The 21,652-nt window shown below is 39.4% G+C and overlaps 1 protein-coding gene across 1 annotated transcript; it reads left to right on the top strand.

Moving 5' to 3' along the window:
* The first annotated feature begins 1,972 nt into the window (after positions 1–1,972).
* Positions 1,973–7,653, top strand: TMEM18 (transmembrane protein 18). The gene is made up of 6 exons (XM_053937529.1): positions 1,973–1,978; positions 4,540–4,893; positions 5,228–5,348; positions 5,989–6,043; positions 6,839–6,932; positions 7,027–7,653. Exons 1-6 carry the CDS (start codon positions 1,973–1,975, stop codon positions 7,114–7,116), a joined length of 720 nt encoding a protein of 239 aa, XP_053793504.1. The 3' UTR covers positions 7,117–7,653.
* Positions 7,654–21,652: the final 13,999 nt, after the last annotated feature.

The following is a 21,652-nucleotide window of genomic DNA, read 5'->3' as shown; positions in this document are numbered from 1 at the left end:
CCTCTTCCACCCTGAATGGACAAAGATCACAACAGAAATAAAAATCTGGTTTCTTTGCCAGAATAGAGTAAGGCTTTGAAAGTCTTCTGAGATCTTTGTTGGGATTAGTGGAATAATTTAACAGGAGGTCATGTTATTAGGTAGAGAAAAGAAAAAGACATTTGTATTTCAGACCATGTATACTGTCTGAGAATAGCGGAGGAAGAAAAATAAGCATGAAGATGCCTGAAGCTACTTTGCAATGAGGAAAAAAAAGCCCTGACAGAAAGTGGATGAAAAAGAGGGAATAAGGGAATAAGATTCTGAAAAAAAAAAACACACACAAAAGCATTTATTTCACTTCCAGGCTAAAGCAATATTGTTTAGTGAACACTACTAAAAAATTGTATTTTCTCATTTTAAGTTGTGAAATCACTTAATCAGAATAATTCAGGTTGGAAGGGACCTTAAGAAGTCATTTTAACCTTCTGCTTAAAGCTAGATTCATTACAAGGCGAGACTATGTTGCTCAGGGTTTTATCCAACTGGGTCCTAAAAATCCCAAAAAAAGAGGCATCCCACCTCTTTGAACACCTTTTCCATTGTTTGACTGTCCTCATGAGGAAAAATCTTTTCTTCTTATCCAGCCTAAATTTCTAGCTTCACTTTAGGTACATTGCCCCTCATTCTCACACCACACAACCAGGAGACCCTGGCTCCATCTTTGTTACAAGCTCCTTATAAGCACTGTCAGGCTGCTACTAGGTTTCCCCTGGAGACAGCTCTTGCCAGGTCAAACAGCTCCCTCAGCCCCTGCCCCAGGACAAGCTCTTCAACTCCCTGAGTATTTTGACAGCTCTCTGATGAATTTTCACCGTTTAGCTCTACTGTCCTTAAATTTGAAGTATCCAAAGGTATACAAAGATGTTCTGATGAATGCTGAATCCCTTAATCTCCTGGGTGTACTGTTAATACAGCCCAAGAAGCTGCTGACAGCATTTGCTGCCAGGTCACACTGCTGGTTTATGTTCAGCTTTTTGCACCCCCCAGGCTTCCCAGGCTGTGCTCAGCAGTGCTGCTTCTCAGCCAGCTGGTCCCAGTCCATATCCCTGGGAAATGCAAAGTAAAGAGCAATATAGGTCAGACCTCTGGAGGTCATCCAGTCAAACTCATTCTCAAAAGCAGGGGTAACCCCAAGCTTAGATGAAGTGGCATCCATCATCTAAACCTGAAACTCACAAATTGCATACATAAAGCAATCCAGTCAGTTTTAAATTTTATTTCTAAAGAAGTCATTACAACACTATGATTATTTTCCAATCACATCATGACCAATAAAAGCTGGTACTATAAAAAGATAAAGAGAGAGCAGCTGCAAAGAAATAATGGAACCACTCAAAAATAATTATTTTGTAATGGCAAGGACAGGGAAAGTGAAGGATTTTAGTGAAACATGTATTAGAGTGAGTAACCAGACTCAGGCTCACTTCTGTTGCACTGGGAGCAAATGCAAATTTAAGGCAGCTTTTGAGCACAACTATGAATATAAGGAAAATCTCCAGAGCAGATAAAAATGATGCCCTAGAAGTGACCACAGCAACAAAAATTATCCAGATTCCTCTCCCAGGCTCAACATGTTTTCATAGTGAAGCTGCTTATGCCTCCCAAAGCTTTGGAAAGACTATTGAAGATAGTCAGTACAACACAGGACTCCACAGGAGCAGGCTGTGAGACAGGCACGACTGTCCCAACAGCAGAACTCCGCAGTGGGATGTTACAAAGCACAGAAATTGGGCTGTCAATACCTGTCACTAACCCCCACAAGTATCTTTGCCTTGACTGATGAGGTGAGGGGCTGCCTCATTCACTCACTCTTACACCTTCTCACATCTTCTCCTGCAGAATCAGAGTTGCATTTCCCTCAGCAGGAAGTACAACAGGCACTTACTTCTATGTGGTTTCTAGTACTGCAAAATATGATCTGCTAACAAACATGCGTGTAAGAGCTATGACTAGGAACATAATTTAGCATTTAAATCTGGGACACCCTATTGTACATAGGCTTTTACCAGCCAGCTTGTTTTTTCAGCAACATAAATTTAGTATAAATGTCTGATTTTAGATCCTTTCCTATGTAAAGTAAATGAAGTTTTTCTGTTGTTATAAGGGAAAAAAAAAATCCTTTTACCAACCAGGTTTTTTTTATCTTTCATCCAAACTGCTTGGATAATAGTGTAGTGCAGAAGAAAATTACATAGGAATCTGAATCTTGTAACAGAAAACTGAGAGTGAGTTTTAGAAACTACTTAAGTTACTTATAATAATGAGGACAGAAATATTTCTATATTATTATTATTGGTGCTATACACTTATGGTTAGTAGAACATTCTAGAAATTAGGCTCTAATTGTAGCATACTGGTTCTGCAAAGGAGATATAAAAGGACAAATACACAAGTTTTTCCCTATATAAGAGTAATGTATCTGTTCACTGCTTTTCAAGTATCTTCTGTTCACATTTCATTCTCTGCTAAAAATAGAGAACATGTATCACACAAAAGATATGGCAATACTTATGTATCTGCTACCATCTGCTGACAAACAGCATTATTGACTTTATCTTAGTCAGTCTTAAAGAAACAACTCCTATTTCCCTATAGGAAAGTTTCCACTGATGCTACAGTGGCTGACAGTTACAGCTACATGAATTTTTAATTCAGCATGTTGTAGCCATAGTAAGCCAATAATTTCTTATCCACCCATTTTGTCTGCATCACAGATTCACCACCAACCAGCATATTCCACTCATATAGTTAGAGACAGCATGCTGCATTCATTGAAGCCCTTCAGCTACTGCAGATAGTTTCTGAAGTCAATTACCAAGCAATTACATAAAACTTATTCCTCATTTAAAACATACAAAAATTTATTATTTGCTGTAAGACTTTCCAAACAAGTCACAGAATGGGTCAGGTTGGAAGGGATCACAGTGGGGCATCTAGTCCAACCACCCCTGTCAAGCAGGGTCATCCTAGAGCACACTGCACAGGATTGTGTCCAGATGGTTCTTGAGTATCCCCAGGGACGGAGACTCCACAGCCTCTCAGGGCAATCTGTTCCAGTGCTCAGTCACCTGCACAGTAAAGTTCTTCCTCATGTTCAGGAGGAACTTCCTGTGCATCAGTTTCTGCCCATTGCCTCTTGTCCTATTGCTGGGCACCACTGAGCAGAGCCTGGCATCTCCCTTCAGATACTGACAGACATTGATGAGGTCCCCCCTCATCTCTTGTGGAGGCTGAACAAGACCAGCTCCCTCAGCATGTCCTCATAAGAGAGATGTTCCAGTCCCTTAATCATCTTTGTAGCCCTCCATTGGACCTGCTCCAGGTGCTCCACATCTCTCTTGTCCTGAGGAGCCCAGAAATGGACACAACACTCCAGATGTGCCTCACCGGGGCTGAGTAGAAGGACAGGATCACCTCCTGTGGCCTTGCTGGCAAAGCTCTTCCCAATGCACCCCAGGATACCTTTGGCCTTGTTGGCCACAAGGACACACCGCTGGTTCTTGAGCAGCTTGTTGTCCACCAGGACCCCCAGCTCTCCATGGAGCTGCTTCCCAGCAGATCAGACCCCAGCCTGTACAGGTCCATGGGGTTATTCTAGTGATTGTTTTCCAATCTACAATGTGGGATAAAAATATCTTTTTTCCCCTAGTCTTAGACAATTTAAAGACAATAATGGTAGTAGAAATCTCTCACCTGACTTAATTTTACAACATTTCCAGTGAAAGCCTGATTAGCCTCCAGATATTATTTTTGTTGAGAAAAAGACTAAGAAAACCTAAAGCAAAAAAACCTAAAAATAGTAATAAAAAAATCATCAGTTTCAGGTATCTCATATTAAATACCAGAAGTCTGACAGTGAAGAGAGACCAGGTCACACTGATGACCCACATCTGGCTATATGGTAAACTAAATTAAAAGAGCATCTGTAATATTTATTTATACATGCACTTGAAAACATTTGGGAAAAAAAAAAAAAGTCAGAGCTTCACATCTGATAAACTAAAATGTCAGAAAAAAAAAATAAAACAGAATGTGGAGATATATATTAAATAGTGTTTGTTCGACAGATCTAATCCTTTAGATTAGATTTGGCTTTGTTGTTACGAATCTGAGTTTGAAATGCTCTTTAAGTGGTAAGTCTTAAGAATAGTTCCAGACCTAAATGCATTTAGCAAATGGAATTATAAATTAGAGGTTCAATCTGTGTCATGTTCCCTTTACACTGTAGTATTTTAATTTTTTTTTTCAACTTCCAAAGTTAAAAAATGTGACCTTGAGCTCTGCTGTAGTGGCGAGAACTGGAGGGGGGCTCGCTGATCCTCGAGGTGTGCGGGGGGTCACGGTGGGCATTACTTAGAAAGAACTGTTTTTCATTTGACTTAAGTTCCTGCCTGGAGATCTGAACTGTGTTTGTTTTTAAAGAACGCCCAGCTGGGCTTAAAGCTCTTTTTTCCTTTCACCGCCATCGCTAAAGCCAACCCTGGGTGCTGCTGAGAGGAGACCAAAAGCTACCACCAGTGCTGGGCCACCGACCCAAAGGGACCCAACAGAGCGGATGGTGACACTGGTGGCCCCCCGACGACAAACGCTCAAAACGCGCCTAGAGGCACCCTCACAAGGAGGAGCCCCCGGGCTGTGCGGAGCCAACTCAGCCCGTGCTCCGAGCCTCGGGACCATCTGAGGTCCCTTCGCCTCGGGGAAGGAGGAGCCGCCCCGGGCCCCACCGCCCCCTTCCCGCCACCGCCCCGCAGGAGAAGCGGCGGCTGCCCGAGTCTCGCGAGAACCGGCGCTGCCGCCGCCGCCATGGAGCCGCCGGTGCGCGGCCCGCCGGGGCTGTCGGCCGTGCTGGCGGTGAGGGGGAGCGGGGCTGTCCGGGGGGAGCGGGGCCGCCGGGGGGAGCGGGGCTGTCGGGGGGAGCGGGGCTGTCCGGGGGAGCGGGGCCGCCGGGGGGAGCGGGGCTGTCCGGGGGAGCGGGGCCGCCGGGGGGAGCGGGGCTGTCCGGGGGAGCGGGGCTGTCCGGCGGGGAGTGGGGAGGCCCTCGCTGGGGGCACGCTCCTTGCCGAGCCTGGTGCGGGAGCCTGCGGGGCGCTGTCCGTGACCGACACCGGCCGTGTTCGGTCGCTGTGGCCGCTCCGTGACGCCCCTTCTCCCGCCGCTGCCTGACCCGCTTTACCTCTGCCCGCAGAGCACGGACTGGTCGGAGCCGTGGCTGCTGGGGCTGGCGGCTTTCCACCTGCTCTGCTTCCTCCTGACGTGCGCGTCCCTGCAGCACCGCCGGGTGCAGGTCGGGCACTTCCTCTGCATGGGTGAGTGCACGGGCTCACCGTGCGCTGCCGGGCACCAGAGCAGTGCCTGCAACTTCGTATTTCTCCGCTAGCAGTGCATGTGTCTGTCGATGATAATCTGCTATGGAACCTACTATGACCTAAAAATATGTATTTGTTTAATTTCCAAGAAAATCTATGAAGTAGTGACTTAAAACTCTGGACTTAGTGAGGAAGTGGGATGAGTAAGGCTGCATTGAGGTTACATGGTCATTGCCCTGTCTGTCGCAGCTTCCCAGTGAAGTGTTGCTGTGCTGGAGAAACAGAAGAGAAATCGACTGAGAGCCAGCAGTTGCTTTGTACTCTGCCTTGTTCTAATGGTGCATTTCAGTGAATACGGTCAGCTTTAGTTTCTGAAGCAAGTTCACTATTTGCCCTGCTGACAGCCGTGATGATGGCATGAGGAAGAGCAAGACTGGCTTGCACATTGCAGTAACAGTTTGTGTTATCTCGGGGTTTATCAGCCTGAGAATCCACAGTGACCTTGCCAAGCAGTCATGGCTGACTGGCAAAACACACACTAGCTTTGGTTTAAGACCACATGGATTTGGATTAGATGATGTATTATGAGCAGTTTATTTTTAAAGAAATACTGAATCTAATATTTTTCTTTCATTTATAGTGGGTTTAGTGTACTGCGCTGAATATATCAATGAATTAGCAGCTATGAATTGGAGGTAAATGTTTTCACTTTCATTTTTTGAATACAACTGTACAGTACAAAATAGTTATCACATATTTATAAGAAATAATAATGATAGCATGCATGTATTGTACTGGTTGTATGGATGCTTGTAAACTGACTTGTCAAAGAACTGAGAGAAAAGCAGAGTGCTGTGGTTAAGGGGAAAAGAATGTCAACTGTGGTGGGTTTTTTGGGTTTTTTTTGTGGTGGGTTTTGTTTGTTTGGGTTTTTTTTTCTATTAATGTTTAATAGCTAAAGAACCACTTCTCAAAAATTCCACTGCTGCTTTATATGCTTACTTCTGCGTGTAATAAGCATTAACATTTGTCTGTTTTACTAAATCTATATACCAGAATTAAACTGATGGTTTATTTTGATATTTTGAGCATTGAATTAATCAGGCATACATGACCTAATTAAAGCTTTGCTACATTTATTACTTTTGTTATCTTTTCTAATGTAAGTAAGCAAAATACCAAAAAGTAATTTCAGATGCTTCAGAATAAGCATGATTTGTGATGCACTCTTGTAGTTAGTCATGTTAGTTAGCTTCTATGCAGTAGAACTGTAAAGAAGGAAAAGACTGCTATTATTAGTGATAACTGAAGAAGTATCAACTGCCTCTTTTTTTTCTGACTTAATACAGTAGAATGCTGGCCTATACTTGGTGATCCCAAGATGTGGGATGATGTGTACAGTGTCCATGTAGAATACTTGCTGGGAAAGTTGAATGTGTGAACTACACTAAATAAAGCTTTGTCTTTCATTTTCTTTTTATTTCTTTCAGGCTCTTTTCTAAATACCAATACTTTGATTCAAGAGGAATGTTTATTTCACTCGTATTTTCAGCACCACTGCTGGTGAATACTATTATAATTGTGGTATGTATGCGTTCATTCATATAGGTGCTTTCATTAAATGAGTAAGTAAAGGTATATGGTATAGTAAAGGTATAATAATTTACTTACTTTTCAGGTCACCTGGGTTTACAGAACTTTGAATGTAATGACTGAACTAAAGATGCTACAGCAGAGAAGGAAAGTAGAAAAAGAGAAAAAGAAGTGAAAGCGCCAAACAATACTTTTCTTTCTTCAGTTGTAACAATGCCTATCTGGGTAATCAGTCCTTCTGTATGGGTATGCAGGAACAGAAGTATTTTTGTGTCCGATGCCAAGAGCACTTTGTAATCGTGGCTGTGGACATTGAGGTGAAAGCAGGTATCTACAGAACGTTTGAACTGGCTGTGAAATTATGAAACCAGTCTTAACAGATCTCTGTGCCCTTCAGCATATGATTGTTTTCCTCTATGACCAAGGCTGTTAGTATTGATGAAACACAATCTTCCTGTTTCCATTTGCCTGTGTACTTTTTTACTACGTCTTTATTCTGTGCTTATCAAGTATCAGTTATTCTGCTGCTTAAGCCAATTGGAGCTGTGTTGTGAATTACAGTAAATGAGAGATTTTATTCAGAATAACTCAGGAATCCATGCTTCTATGAAGCACTTCAGCACTTCTTTATAAATCAAGTTTCATACTTCCAATGTGTACTGTGTGCCAGTGGCATTTTATAAATAAAACTATCCACTCACTGTATCTTAAATTGAGTTAATTTGTTTTCATTTTTAATCAAATTTTTCCTTCTTTTTTTCCCATAAAAATTCCCAGTTTGGCAAATTCCCCAGTTTAATTTGTGTAAATAATTCAAAATGATCTCTGCATTTCTTTCAATTTATACTTCATGTTTTTAAGGCTTCTAGATAAAACCATTTTTATAAAACTGGATGAAAATTTGATAGTTTTATGCTTCTTTGTAGAACAGAAAGGAAAGGAAGAAACTTAGTAATGTTATATACAGCTTTGTTCCCTTTTAAATGCTTTTTAAAATAAATATCTGAAAATTAAAAATAGATAAAAATGAAGAAGGCTTTAGTTTCGCTTCAAGTAGCCTGTTTTCATTGAATTAAGGTAATTTGAGAAGGGGTGTGGACACAATGGAGACTGTCCATATTTAGTAAAAGTTGTATCTTTGTGTGAAGATGTACAGTTCTGTCTAAAATAGGTGTCATTTAAGACAGGAAAGATGATCTACAAAACTGGTCTTATACTAATGTGAAAAACATTGGGTACAGAATTACAGAACACTAGTAAGTTTATAAGCTAAGGAAGTATTTGTGAAACTAATTTTAATTACTTGAATAGTCTTCAAGAGAGTAGAGATAGGGACTTGAGGAAGAGAGCAGTTGCATGTCATACAGAGTTTGCAAGTCTCCTAAACAGGGAGAAAGTGAAACTCCTGCTGAAAGGGCAGTGAAGTGTTAGTGTTGGATCCATTTCTTTACGTTTCCCATGCCTCTTTGGCATTCTTTTACCCACTCATTGCTCCATCCAGAGCTACTGCAGCTAGACTATATTAGCAAACTAAATAGATGGAGGTTTGTGTGTTGTCCCATTCTGACCATTCTGCCGTGACTCTTGGTGCAGTGTTGGGTGGTGTCAACTGTACGGAGAAATCTCAAGTGGTCTTGTAGATAACGTGTGCTTTTTGGGAGGGAGTGAAGAGAGTCTGTCCGTATGACTGCCAGGTGGGCTATGGCAGCTGTCACCAGGACCAAAGAACAGACCTTTTTGATTTCATATACACAGGATGTTGTCCTCCCAGGCTGGTTTATAAAAGCTCAGCCTTGCTTCTACAATTTGATGGGGAGAGTTGCAATTTTCACACATGGCCCTAAGCATGACCACTCAAATGTTATGCTCCTGACTTTGCTGTTGATAACTGTTCTGCAAAAAATCAGCACACAATTGTTTTGGTATCATACACTTGAATCTGTAATACTTCATATGGAGATACCACCTGTTATCAAGTAACCTTTGTTTCACAGTGTGAAGTGTTTGAATTTGATTCACAGTAAGTGAGGAGGTTCAGAGCAGCTGAGCAACGAGTCTTGCAGTGGAAAACAGTGTGCCTTATTTAGTACATCCAAGGCAAATTTTCTCCAAATAGTTTGCTATTTTGCCTATCTTGTGTGTGATGTTGTTAAAAAGATGGATAATACTTGGTTTCAAAAGCATGATGGCATTTTTTTGTGTTCTAGAAGTATTGCTGTATGAAAGTATAAACAGCTCCAAATTCAAAAATTGTTTCAGTATTTTTTTGAAGGATGAGTGTCTCAAAACTGTGAGTTTAAAACCTCCCCTGACTCCTGGAACTACAATAAGTAAATCTAACAGGCGAGATAAAATTTCACAAACACAAAAATGTGGTTTCCATGTATCAAAAACACGTCGGTTGATTGGGACCTTGAAGATCATCTGACTCACCGGCCATGGTCAGGGATTCCACCCACTAGACTGAGTGGCTAAAGACCTAGTTCTACCTGGCCTAGGTTCTACCTGGGTGTGGCATCCACAGCTTCTCTGGGCACTCAGGGCCTTGCCATTTTGGGAGTGAAGACTTTCTTCCTAACAACTAATCTGAACCTGCCCTCTTTTAGTTGAAAGCTGACCCCTTTGTTCTCTCACTGCATGTCCTCATAGAGAGCTGCTCTCCCTCTTTTTTGTAACCACCCTTTAAATACTGAAAAGCTGCAACTAGGTCTCCTTGGAGTTTTCTCCAGGCTGAACATCTCTGGATGACACTCCTTCCTCCTTTGTGTCACCTTTGCCACTTAGCTTTGTGTCATCTGCAAACTTGCTGACGTTGCACTGGATCTCATTGTTAAAGGCATTAAAGGGCCCCAATGCCAAGACTAGGGCTCTGAGGGACACCACTTGTCCCTGGCCTCCATGTGGATGTAAGCAATTCACTACAGTCCTCTGCTTGTGTCCATCCAGCCAGTTTCTTATCCACAGAACAGTCCATACTTCAAATCCACGTCTCTCCAGTTCGGTGATGATGATATGGGACAGATCACAAGCCCTGCAGAAGTCTATGTAGATGACATCTGTCAGTCTTCCTCTATTGATTGTTGCAGTCACTCCATCATAAAAGGCCGCTGAGTGGGTCAGACAGGATTTGCCCTTAGTGAAGACTTTTTGGCTGTCTTGGATGACTTTCTTGTCTTGCATGGGCATGTGCATTTGTCAGAAAAATATTCCCATTTACTACATTTCAGAAAGACACAAATTTATCTCTGATCTCCTCTAGCCAAACTTGCCTAAGAAACACTAAGTTTAAGGTGAAGTTGTTTGTTGATTTGCTTTGTGGTTTAGTTTTTTTAAGTAGATATCATAAACCATAGGAGAAACCATCAGTAAGTGAAGCATGACTTCTTTTCATCACGAGTCTGTATTTATGATGTGGCACATAATGTTATTGTACATAACATTAAGCATGGGCCTACTTGCTGACAAACCAAAATAATTAAATCATGAATTTAGAAGCTGTTCTGCCTGCATAGAATTTGTATGTATAAGTGAAGGAGAGCCAAATGTTTAAGACTGGTGGAATACTTTTGCTTTTAATTGGGAAACCTGAATTTAAGTTGCTTGTGAAAGAGCCAGTTTATTTCCTTTTCAAACATATGTACAGAAAACTGGTAGCTGGTCAACTGGATCCTTTGGAGAGTGAGACAACACAGAGGTGATTTGTTACTGGTCTGTGTAGCTTGAAGGCAGTGACTCAAATCTTCAGCCTACCTTAATGTGTCTTTCCATGACAGTGCACGGTGTCAACTCCATGGAAAAACATTACAAGGAAAAAGGAGTATTAACCTGACAACTGTATCATAGTAGAAGGTAGTATTGTTGCATTGTGAAATAATGATAATCTGTGAAAAAACAGATTGTCAGAAATTAATTGGCAAACTTTCTGGAGTTTGAGCTTGGCCTAGTTTCCTATGAAAAAGTAGTAACTGAGATGAGTTTCCAAAAATGAGAACCTAGAATGCTCTCTTTTTCCGTATCCACTGAAATGTCATATTCTTAATGTGGGATGTATTTTAGCCTCGTTTTGGTCCAATGAATCTCATGACTATAGATAAAATAGAACAGATTCAAAAAGGGATTTTAAATGTCTCTTCCTCAGCAGTATTTCCTAGCTTAGCAGATACACTGATCTCTATCTCCAATAAAAATCTCACCTATCTCCACAGGACACTGAACTAAGGTCTTCTACATCCTTGAGTGTATTCTCAAAGAATATCCTTGAGCGTATAAACAAAGAACTTTGAAGTACAATCTTAGTGCTTTTCAACAGCTGGGTCTTGAAAGGAGGGATCTACTCTAGGAAAGCTGTGTTTGAATTAAATGGTGATCTGCTGTGGCTGTGAATCCTAAATGGAGCAAGAGTTTACGAAGAATTGCTTTGTGGGTATTGAGAATCATAAGCTCAGATCTTGAGCTCCATTTTTATAGGAACTGAGATTTTCAGGAAAAAGAGGAGTAGTGATTATTTGAACAAGATCGAATACAGCTGTAGTGTAGGAAATGTTCTATTTCTTCAAATACAGCTAAACATTATTGCGTACTTTTATTGTAAGCTTGATTAAACATTCTGAATGCAATCCTTTAGAATGTGCTCTAGGGTGACCTTCTTGAGCAAGGAAGTTGGCCCAGGTGACTCTCTGTGGTCCCTTCCAATATGACCCATTCTGTGATTCTTCAGTGAATTTTTCACTTCAGGTGAACACACCATTTTTATAATTAATATATCGAAGTATGTTATTTTTTTGTGTAGGGAACAGAAACACTGTGTATATTTCTCTACTGAAATATATTAAAATATTTTAAAATATGTTTGCAAAATTTTTAATGTCTTTCAACTAAATAAAAGCATTGATGTTCTTCTGTCCATTGCGGGAAGAGATCACTGCAGGTAACCAAACTCACCACTGGATGTCACTGTCTCACACGCAAAAGCTGACTCAAAGCTTTCCTTTCGAAATGGTTCCGTAGCACTTTCCACCGTGGCTTCATCAATACTGCAGGATTTCGGAATGATCAGGAATCCTTGCACTATAGCCTCTGAAAACATAAACTGCTACCTGAACTCCAAGATACATCTTGAGCCACTTTCAGGTATTTCTTGAACCTTGCTTTTTACATTTAAAAGGAGCAGTTATATCTGCATTTCCAGAGTCAGGAAGTATATATGTGTTTTAAAATTTCTTAATGCGTCAAGGGAATAAATACCCTATTCGATCATACCTTCTTTAATGAGGAGGTTCCTGTCTTCAACCAATTAAAAAGTAACACAACAACGAAAAATAGTTACATTATTGTGTGACTGGTATGCAGGAAAGTTTCCTGAAGCGGTGTAGTTCACAAGCCCATGGAGATGATGCATGTCCTCTATTTCTTTGTGATTTACCATTGCTTAATGCAGTATTACCATGTCTGTCCTTGTTATGTAACAGCTGGCAGTCATAGTCATGACTGAGGTTCTCAGAAGTCACTTCAGACTTTCTCCACCACCTGGCAAGCAGTGCTTTGGAGTGTTCAGAGGTTTTGTGGCTTCATTGGAGAAAGTCTGTGTGCAGTGTTCTCCACTTGAGGTTCTCCTTTGTGTACCAGTTTTTGAGCCTGGTGTTTTTTATCTTTGCTATTCATCCAAGTCCTATTTTCCACACACCACCTGTTGAAGAATATAGACTTACAGTTTGGATGGACTTTGTCCCACTTCCTCACAGCATTCACATTCATATAACAACAAAAGATTAGGCAATTATAAAGCAACATACTTTAGAAATACCAGCCTCATAAATCAAACCTGATGTGTTTTTTGGACCTCTGTTTTATAATCTTACCTTCCTCTAACTAGTTCCTCCAAATTGTGGCCATACTTGCACCACTGTTTTGCTGCAATATCAGAACAGTGTTGTACTGAATAGAAGATGTCTCAGGGGACTCCAAAGGAAGGCGTCTATAGTGCCGATATTTGTTTTTATTTTTTCATATAAATTAGAACTGTAGGAATATTTCTCATATAGTTTCAGAGGCATAATGAAGCCAGGAAAGGAGCTGTAACTGGTAATATGTTACACTGTTACAAGCACTGATTTTAAGTGGTCCCACTGAAATCATGGTCCTGTTTTCTTTGGCACTGTCTAAAGTTAGAACCGATTGAAACTAACAAGACAGGATCAAATATATTGCTTCTTTCATCTCAAAACGTTGTCATAATTAACAAGGCATTCAGCAGAACTGATTGAAACAAGGCACATGCCTTAAAATAGACATGTTCCAAGTGTCATTTGCAATAGACTTGTTGATCCAGCCTTGAATCAAAGCAATACAGTCTTGTGTACATTTCTTCCCTTCTTTTCCACCAAGAAGAGTTTGCATAGTGCCCCAGGGGGAGGCAGAATGACATTCAGCTGGACAAAGAGGCATTTAGGGTAGGACCCATCGCTGAAATCACACTCATCTGTCAGTGTTAGAGCTGTGTAATAAACACACCTGAGTAGTTTCAATCAGCGAAGGAGGATGTGAGGTTTTCTGTATAATCAGAACAAATACACCTTGATCTTAAAGAACACTAAGCTTGGAAGGGTTTTAATATGGTAGGATCTACAAGACATGAACCATTTAGGTCTATAACTGTAGGAGTAATGTCTCTAATAAAATACTCATCACCTTGATTTAAAGATTAATGAGAGTAAACAGCTTCATATAGCTGTCCTACAGAGAATGTGATTTGTAATGTCTGTCCTCAAGCAAAAGAAGCACAAAAAGCAGGAAGCTGATGTACTAAAAAAACAACATGGAAGCTTTTGGCTCTTGATTGCAAAGTATTTTTTAGCAAAATGAAGGGAACTGTAAGATTTTAGTTGTTTAAATACATTTGATCCACAGCAGTGTTGAAAAATGAGCTTAGAGACAGATTTAATGGTTTTACTTAAGGGTGTTGAATTTGTATGTTAATTGATAGTGAGAGCTTTTGTAAGTAATCACAAGTTGGTTTTTTAAGTCACAGAACATAAACAAAACAGTTCAGTTTTATCTTTTTTGTTTTTTTCAATGTCCCTAAGTCCTAAATTCAACAATTAATTCTACAGTAATTACCACAAAGTGAGACACAATATCCATCTAATTAAAAAGAGCTAACTTATAAGAAAGGCTTATGAGACTGATTTCCTTCTAGCAAATTGCTTTATTGATTTTTGCCATCAAAAATTCAAATAGATTAGTAAATAGTGTATGTTATACAAGTTCTCTTCTTCCTCCATGTTGTAGGAAGAACAAATGTAAAATGCAAAATTAGCTGACTGGATGTAAGCAGACAATGGCAATTACAATGGAATGTGACTCCATATAATTCTCTTTGAAGAAGTAAAAATATTTCAAAATATTATTAAATAGAGGTCCTTCAGAAACTGATTTGTCAGTAACTTTGATACTTACAAAAATAACTTGAAAATTTACAGAAAACAGTTTATACATGAGCTGTGGTTCCCTAAACCATTAACTTGCACAAAGTTTTTAAAATGTTTGGCAAGTTTTTAATTTGAATGAAATATACTGAAGATACTAAATTATTAATTTATGTCAAAAGAAAAATTAAGTTCTTCTCCAAGCTCTGAAGAAACTCACAGAATGGTAGATTATTCTGAGTTGGAAGAGACCCACAAGGATCATCAAGTCCATTGGAATTTTGTAGAATTATAGAATGAATGTTTAGATTGGAAGAGTCTTTGAATCTAATTCCAACCCCACTGCCATGGGCAGGGATGCTGCTCACTAGACGGGGTTACTCAGGGCACCATCCAACCTGGCCTTGGAAACTTCCAGGGCTGGGACATCCACACCTTCTCTGGAAAACCTGTTCCAGTGTCTTACCATCCCCAAAGTGGAGAATTTCTTCCTAATGTCATAAACCTACTCTCTTTCAGTTTGAAGTCATTCCGCCTTGTCCTGTCGCTACACATCCTTGTCAAAAGTCTCTCTCCAGGTCTCTTGAAGGTCCCCTCTAGGTACTGGAAGGTGCTCCAAGGTCTCACCAGAATCTTCTCTTCTCCAGGCTGAACAACCACAGTCTCTCAGCCTGTTTTCAATTTATGACCGCAAGACTTCAATGTTAATAGAAATCATCCAAAAAGACACACAGTCGTATGTGGAGTGAAATACATTGAAGTCTTTCAGATTGTTTTTTGTGGTATGAATTTCAAATCTTATCAATGTATTTATAACGTGAAATTAAGCAAAATTAATGCACTTAAGGACAACTTGTCATGGTTCAATCATGATCAGGAAATATAAATGCCAAGTAAGATAAAATTATGGGGGGGGGGTAAAGGATATTATTATCATTACGTCTTTTGACTGACTGCTTCTTTAATTCTCATGTATGTTAATATATATCAATATTGACAAATTCCAGCCTGCTACGGCTCAGAAATGTTACCAAAAATCATTTCAATTGAAAAATTGAGACCTTGTCCTCTCTAATAAAAGCAACCTTCTTTTAAAAGTGGAATCTTCACACAAATTGTTGAATGAAAAAGCTGAAAGTATGCTAATTGCATTAGATTTATTATTCTATTATTATTATTACTAATATTTATTTTACCTAGCAAATCATAGGTTAAAATATCAAAATATCATACTCGATTAAACAACACCTTCTGACTTTCTTGTATGTATGCTCATTAGGTAGAGACATATTAATTCAATTCCAATTTGCAAAAATCATTGTCATTCAATACCATTAACTTTGATCCTTACTGTAGAAGATATCCTTTTAGAGTGGTCATCTTATTTAAATTTAACCCAGTAATGTGATGTACTATAGCTGCATTAAATCATCAAAAAGAAAAGATCAAGTGGCATAATTGTTTCTATTAAATACATAATTGGCCATATTCTATCTTGGCTAGAAAGTGATCAGTTTGCTTTGTAACCCTTAGAGGGCTCCATTGCTATGTAGGACTGGAAAACAGACCAATTTTGTCATCTTAACATATTCTGACATCTACTGTAATTTAATTTAGGCCTTATATTAACTCTGTTTACACACATTTAACTGTGTACAGGATCTTCCAAGCTGATTAAAAGGTCTGATTATGTAGATTTAGGATTGTGAGATGAAGGAGAACGCCTACAATGCTGTTATGTGTAGTTTTACTAGAATTAGTATCAAAAATGTGAGAAGATTCTCAGTTCCCAAATTTCAAAAACATAAGGACTCCTCTAAAGGCAAACAACTAAAGCATGACTTTATAATTTTTCATGATTTTCTGAATGTTTCACTGTCCATTCAGAATGTCTATGTGTAAATTAAATTACAGCACTGCAGTAATTTTCTCTTTAACAGGTTGACAGAGAGTGTTGCCTTCAAACAACAAATCTCTAATGGGCAAAGAAGCCTAAAAGTACTTCCTTTTTTTCCTTCCAGGGGATTCAAGTGTGACTCAACTCCTTTCTAGAGGCACAAAACCAGCTAAAACTAATGACAGCTCTAGCAAAGAGCTAGCACCACAAATGAGAAGTGTTTGATGTGAAAGAGAAGAAAGAGCATGGATGTGGTACCAGTGAACTTTCATCCATGTTTCAGCTGTTTAGAAGATGCTCTTTTAAAGGCCAAAGTGGAGGCTTCCGCAGTAACTGAGATGTAAGAGACCTTGAAGGACAATTGCAACTTCACACACTGCTCCTGTGGGATGATGTGCTCAGCAAAAGGGAAGATATTTGAAATGGAACTCCTGTACAGAAACAAAGTTGGCATGTAAAGAAACAGATCTGGATGAAATGAGGCATTGAAGTTAAATGTGCTTTTGTTTGTTTAAAGCAATTAAAAAAAAATCTAATATTTATAAGCAGAGGAAAAAATATATGGAAGAAAAAAACACATGGTAAGGTGAAAGTTTTTGTGGTAGTGGTGGATATAGGAAAGCAGCCATCTGGGACAAGGAAAGGAGAAAACAACTATGTGAAGGAAAATAGAAATGGACAGTGAAGTAAAAAGAAATGTTTCTTACAGCCTGCAAGCTTTCTCAGGGTAAAGATAGCATATTCCTTGCTTAAAAATCCTCCACAAGAGCTCCTGTGAGAGGGACCCAAATTATGTTGTGCATGTAACCTGGAAACTCTTCTAAACCCATCAAATCACGGCTATGAAAACTTTTTTCAGAAATAGCAAGCAAAAACTTAATAAATAGGTCAGTGCTGAGAGTTAAAAGCCACTAATCCTCATGCACTGTCTCCCGCACCCTGCTGAAGAGGGAGACTGACCACAAGATATTACTCCTTGATCCTTTATTCTTTGGATTAGGGTGTGCTTTACAAGTCAAAAGGTTTCCCTCATCTCAGTTCATTTGCAGCATGAAGACATTGCCATGACCATTTCAACACGCAAATCTGGCACCCTTGTCTTTGCCAGGATCAAAATGCTGTGCATTTTCATATTCATCTGAGCCCACCAAAGCAAAATGTCTGCCAACACAGTCCCTTCCTCGACTGCCTTTCCCTTACCATAGGAATGGGAAGTCCTGTCTTGCTCCACTCAGAAGGCCCTAATGGGTTTCTTTCAACAAGCCATGCTCTAATCTACAGGATTCATTATTAGGAGACTGCTACAGAAGGACTCTGGTTGACCTTGTGTCCTGGAGAATGCTAAATGATCTCCCAATAGAAAAAGAAGAAACTGCCCACCTTACTAGTATTCTCTCATAGTCTTGGTGATAATGGATTCTATAAACAAAAAAGTATCTTTATGAATACTAATTTTTATTCTTGAAGGTGTTCATGTTCCAAGAGAAGAGAAAAAGAAAATAGGTATCTTGGCAAGAATGGATGTTAAGGGTACAAAACCAAAATTGTATGGCATCTTAATTGAAAATATTTGTCTATTACTTATAAAACTCCTATCTAAAATACAAAAAAAGGTTTTAAAAGTTAAATTAATTAATTACTTTTGTGGTAGTAGAGATAGAATAGTTTAAGGCAAAAATATGTATGGGATGTATTAAAGTTACAGCAAATTTAAAAGAAATAGGCAGGAAGGAAAGAAAATTATTGCATGAATCATACTCCCTTGGGTAACAGTGTCAGCAGACTTGAAATCATCATGTTGCATAGGACAAACAGATGAGCAAATTGATGAGTAACTGACAAAAACTTTTTTTTTTTCTGAACACTGAACTGGCAAACAGCTCTTTTTATATAATAAAGATGTGAGGTAATCTCTAACATCTCTCTGAAAGTCAGAGCTATAACGAAGGATATAAAGTAGCAGATGCTGCATTATGATAATGCCCTAAAAAATGGCTGCAGTAGCAGCCATGCTACTGCAAAATGCCTCCTCACAGACCTATTTAAGCAGAGGGGATAGACTTTGCTCTTACTACTTTAAAGCAGGTATTTATGGCATGGTTTAGCTCATCAGGCTTGTTTCAACTCTGTATACCCTGTGGCTCACATTTCTTAACCAGAAGGGTTTGAATTTAAGCTGACCTCTTGGTGTGCCCAGGCTTGTTCCTCTGCTGGGCAGTTTGAGAGCCAGCATATAAGCACTTGGATAATCAAGGAGTATAGACAGGCCTTAGGCTGACAGCATAGACCAGTATTTTTAAAACACTCTGAAACTTCCTTTTTTTAGTATCTGTCTCACTGTGATCTCTCAAGTTTAGTTGTTTTAGTTCTTTCTTGGTTAGGCAGAGAGGTAATGGATCTGATGTATTTCGCTCTGCAAGTTTGTATTGATTGCCCCTACATTAAAGTGATGCCAGCACTTCTCTTCCTCAAGCAGCACTTCAGTTAACCCTGGAAAGTCTCTGCACAGAACTAGCAGTAAGTTATTAGAACAAAATTATAATACAAATATGAAAAAAATAACCATATAAAGAAATAATTTGCCAAAGCATTAGGAGAGAAATTCCTACAAGGAACAGGATGGATACCGAGGAGAAACAGAAGACAGTAGACACCAGAGGGGAGCCAGTGGGAATACTCCCTTTTTTCCTCATACTTTTCTGAAAACTTAATATTTTCCTCTCAAATGAGATTTACAGCTTGAAAATAAGCGCTGCACTACAGCAAGGTTTCACTACATCTCATGTCTCCTAAACATTGCACATTATGCAGTGTGTGAACTTCAGTTATGATTTCCCAAAGTGCAGTTTAGGAACCAAAGATAAAAGGTTCCAAAAAAGTGTTTGAGTGCAGTTGTAGCCTGTCTGCAATGTGATAGTATGCTCTTAGTGGTCGGGATGGAAATACAAATAGTAAGGTAGGAGGAAGACAGAAAACAAATGCAATCTATGTAGCTAATATTCTAAATGAAAAAAAAAAAGGGGGGGAAAGGCAAAATTATAATTTTGACTAAGAAAATAATAATTTTGGTAACAAAATTAGACCTCTTGGCTACAAAGGAGGGCCACAAAGATGATCAGAGGTTTGGAGCATCTCTGTAATGCCCCTCCTCACTCAGTGGTTTTAGGGGAAGATCATTTGATACACTCTGGGCAGTGCACAGGAGTAACAACAAAAATTCTCAGGAGCTCCAATAACAAATCAGTCATTAACCAACAGAGGGTTAATATCTTTTTCCCCATTAACCCTTTCTGAGAGCTGCCTTGACTTTCTTACAGAGGAAACCTTTCAAGAGGTCTGATGGGCACAGGCCATCTGAGAGGAGTAAGACTTTGGCAGTGGGGAGCAGTAGAGATCAGGTGTATCCCAGGTTGCCATGCTCTTCTGCTGGAGATTTTGGATTCAACCAAAAATGAGTTATCCTTTTTCCGACACTCTGGCCATTAACCCCATGGAAAAACCTCCTCACCACTTCTCACAGAGTAATTCTGTGTGGAGAAACCAAATTTATCATTAAAATTTACTCTGTGCAGCATGCAGGAGAAACAAAATTTCTCAGGAGGTTCAATAACAGTGGGGAGTGTGATTGTGAGGAATTTGGATGATAAAGAACTCATCTGTGTTCATACAGATTCCTATGCAGTTCTTAAGGGGTGTACTGAGTGGCTCCCTTTTTGGGAACAGAACAAAGACCTCACCCTCTCTTTATCCTTGTTTGTACTTTAGGACAGTGGCTGTGACTTAGTCTTTCTGTAGATATTCCCAGAGCAGGGAGCTCCACCTTCCAGGTGAGAGTACATTCTCATTGAAGCAAAGAAATCAAGAAAGCTCACATACTGCTTTCCCTCTTGATTTTGAGTTCATCTCAGGATTTTATGCCCTGCCACCCTACTTTTCAGGCAGAAATTATTATCTCTTTCTCTTATTAGAGTTCAGGGTTATTTACTTCATTTATAAATAAATTAGAAACCTGTTATACACCTTGTCTATACAATACTATAATTATTCAACATTAGAACTCTGCTTGTCTTTTCACTGTGTAGGTTATATTTCTTTATTTTTCAGAAAGATAAAAATAATTGACTTATAGATTATGATATTCTTGTACTCAGACCTAAGGAAGGAATAATTAATAAAATAAAGGTTCTGTTGGTCAAGACCAAATCCATTCCAGTGCTGTGTCTCTATGGCAAAAAGCAGTTACTTTCTGAAACTTATAGGAACAAAAAAAAATCATATGTCCTGGCATCCCACCACACACCACCTGATGAGTTTTGCTGTGGGACATCCTGATGATGTGGGACATCTCACAGCTGTTAAATAGCCTTTGATGTACTTTCCCCATACAAATGCCATCGTTTCAATGAATGCTTCAGGGTAAATTCAATGGTGTGCTCTTCTTGGGGCTATAAGGATATTCATTCACTTATGTGAGAGACAGAAAAGCCATAGTCCACATTTTCTTTGGAAGATGGACAGAACCCAATGGGTATTTATAAACCCTTTTACAACCTGCTGGAAGGCATGGGATCAAGTCCAAACTTAATGAGTTGGGTTTTTTAACTCATTAAAAATTTTAGTAGCAATAGTGCTAATTTTTTTGAAATTCATCAGCAAAGTACATAAATAATGTGATTTTGATACCATGTTCCAAATAACTGGACTATCTGTTTAAAATGATTGGTGGGTGCCAATGTGCCAATCTGATTTGCTACCTTTAAGCTTGACAACTTCCATGGAAATGAATAATGTGTCTACTTTCTTGTCCTCCTAAGTGGGGGATTTTTTTTTTTTTTTTAAGAATTATAGTTTGATAATTTTTGAACTGATATTTTGGTGTTTTTTTTGGTTAGTTGGGTTGGATTGGTTTTTAGGAATAAGCTCTTTTGAGTAACATTTTTGTTGGTAAAGGTTTCTCAAGTCTAAGCTGAAACTGTTGACTATGATGATCAGACAGAAAAAAGATGGAGAGAACCTCCTGGTAAATCACAGCTTAAGGAATGGGACCCTTATTAAGGAAGTGATTTAACTAGACTCAATCACAGTTCTGGCCTGGCTAAGACATGAGCCTGAGGCTCACCACAGTGGAGTGTTCTTACCAGCTGCCTCTTGGATCTTCTTGGGCAGCCTGTTCCTTCTACCTCCTGTCACGGGCCCGAGAGAGAGCCCAGTTATTAGAGAGGGAAAAGCCTGGTTCAAGGTCCAACCTGCTGGGACAAGGTGCACCTGCAGTCATGCCTCTTGGATCTCTCCAACCTTAATGAACAGTCCAGACACCAAAATACTCTGGAATGAAGCTCTCTATTCTATTTTGACTTGTCTGTAAATGTTAATAAAGAAGATATATTTTG

Source organism: Vidua chalybeata, chromosome 3 (genome assembly GCF_026979565.1).
Source record: "Vidua chalybeata isolate OUT-0048 chromosome 3, bVidCha1 merged haplotype, whole genome shotgun sequence".
In the NCBI taxonomy this organism is placed as follows: Eukaryota; Metazoa; Chordata; class Aves; order Passeriformes; family Viduidae; genus Vidua; species Vidua chalybeata.
The sequence above is the reverse complement of the archived record's forward strand: the minus strand, read 5'-3'. Positions and strand labels throughout refer to the sequence as shown.

Bases quoted from the DNA above. Each gene is read 5' to 3' on its own strand.
- TMEM18 (XM_053937529.1), top strand. The intron at 4,894-5,227 runs GTGAGGGGGAGC...CTCTGCCCGCAG, and splicing joins GGCTGTCGGCCGTGCTGGCG to AGCACGGACTGGTCGGAGCC. The intron at 6,933-7,026 runs GTATGTATGCGT...CTTACTTTTCAG, and splicing joins TGAATACTATTATAATTGTG to GTCACCTGGGTTTACAGAAC.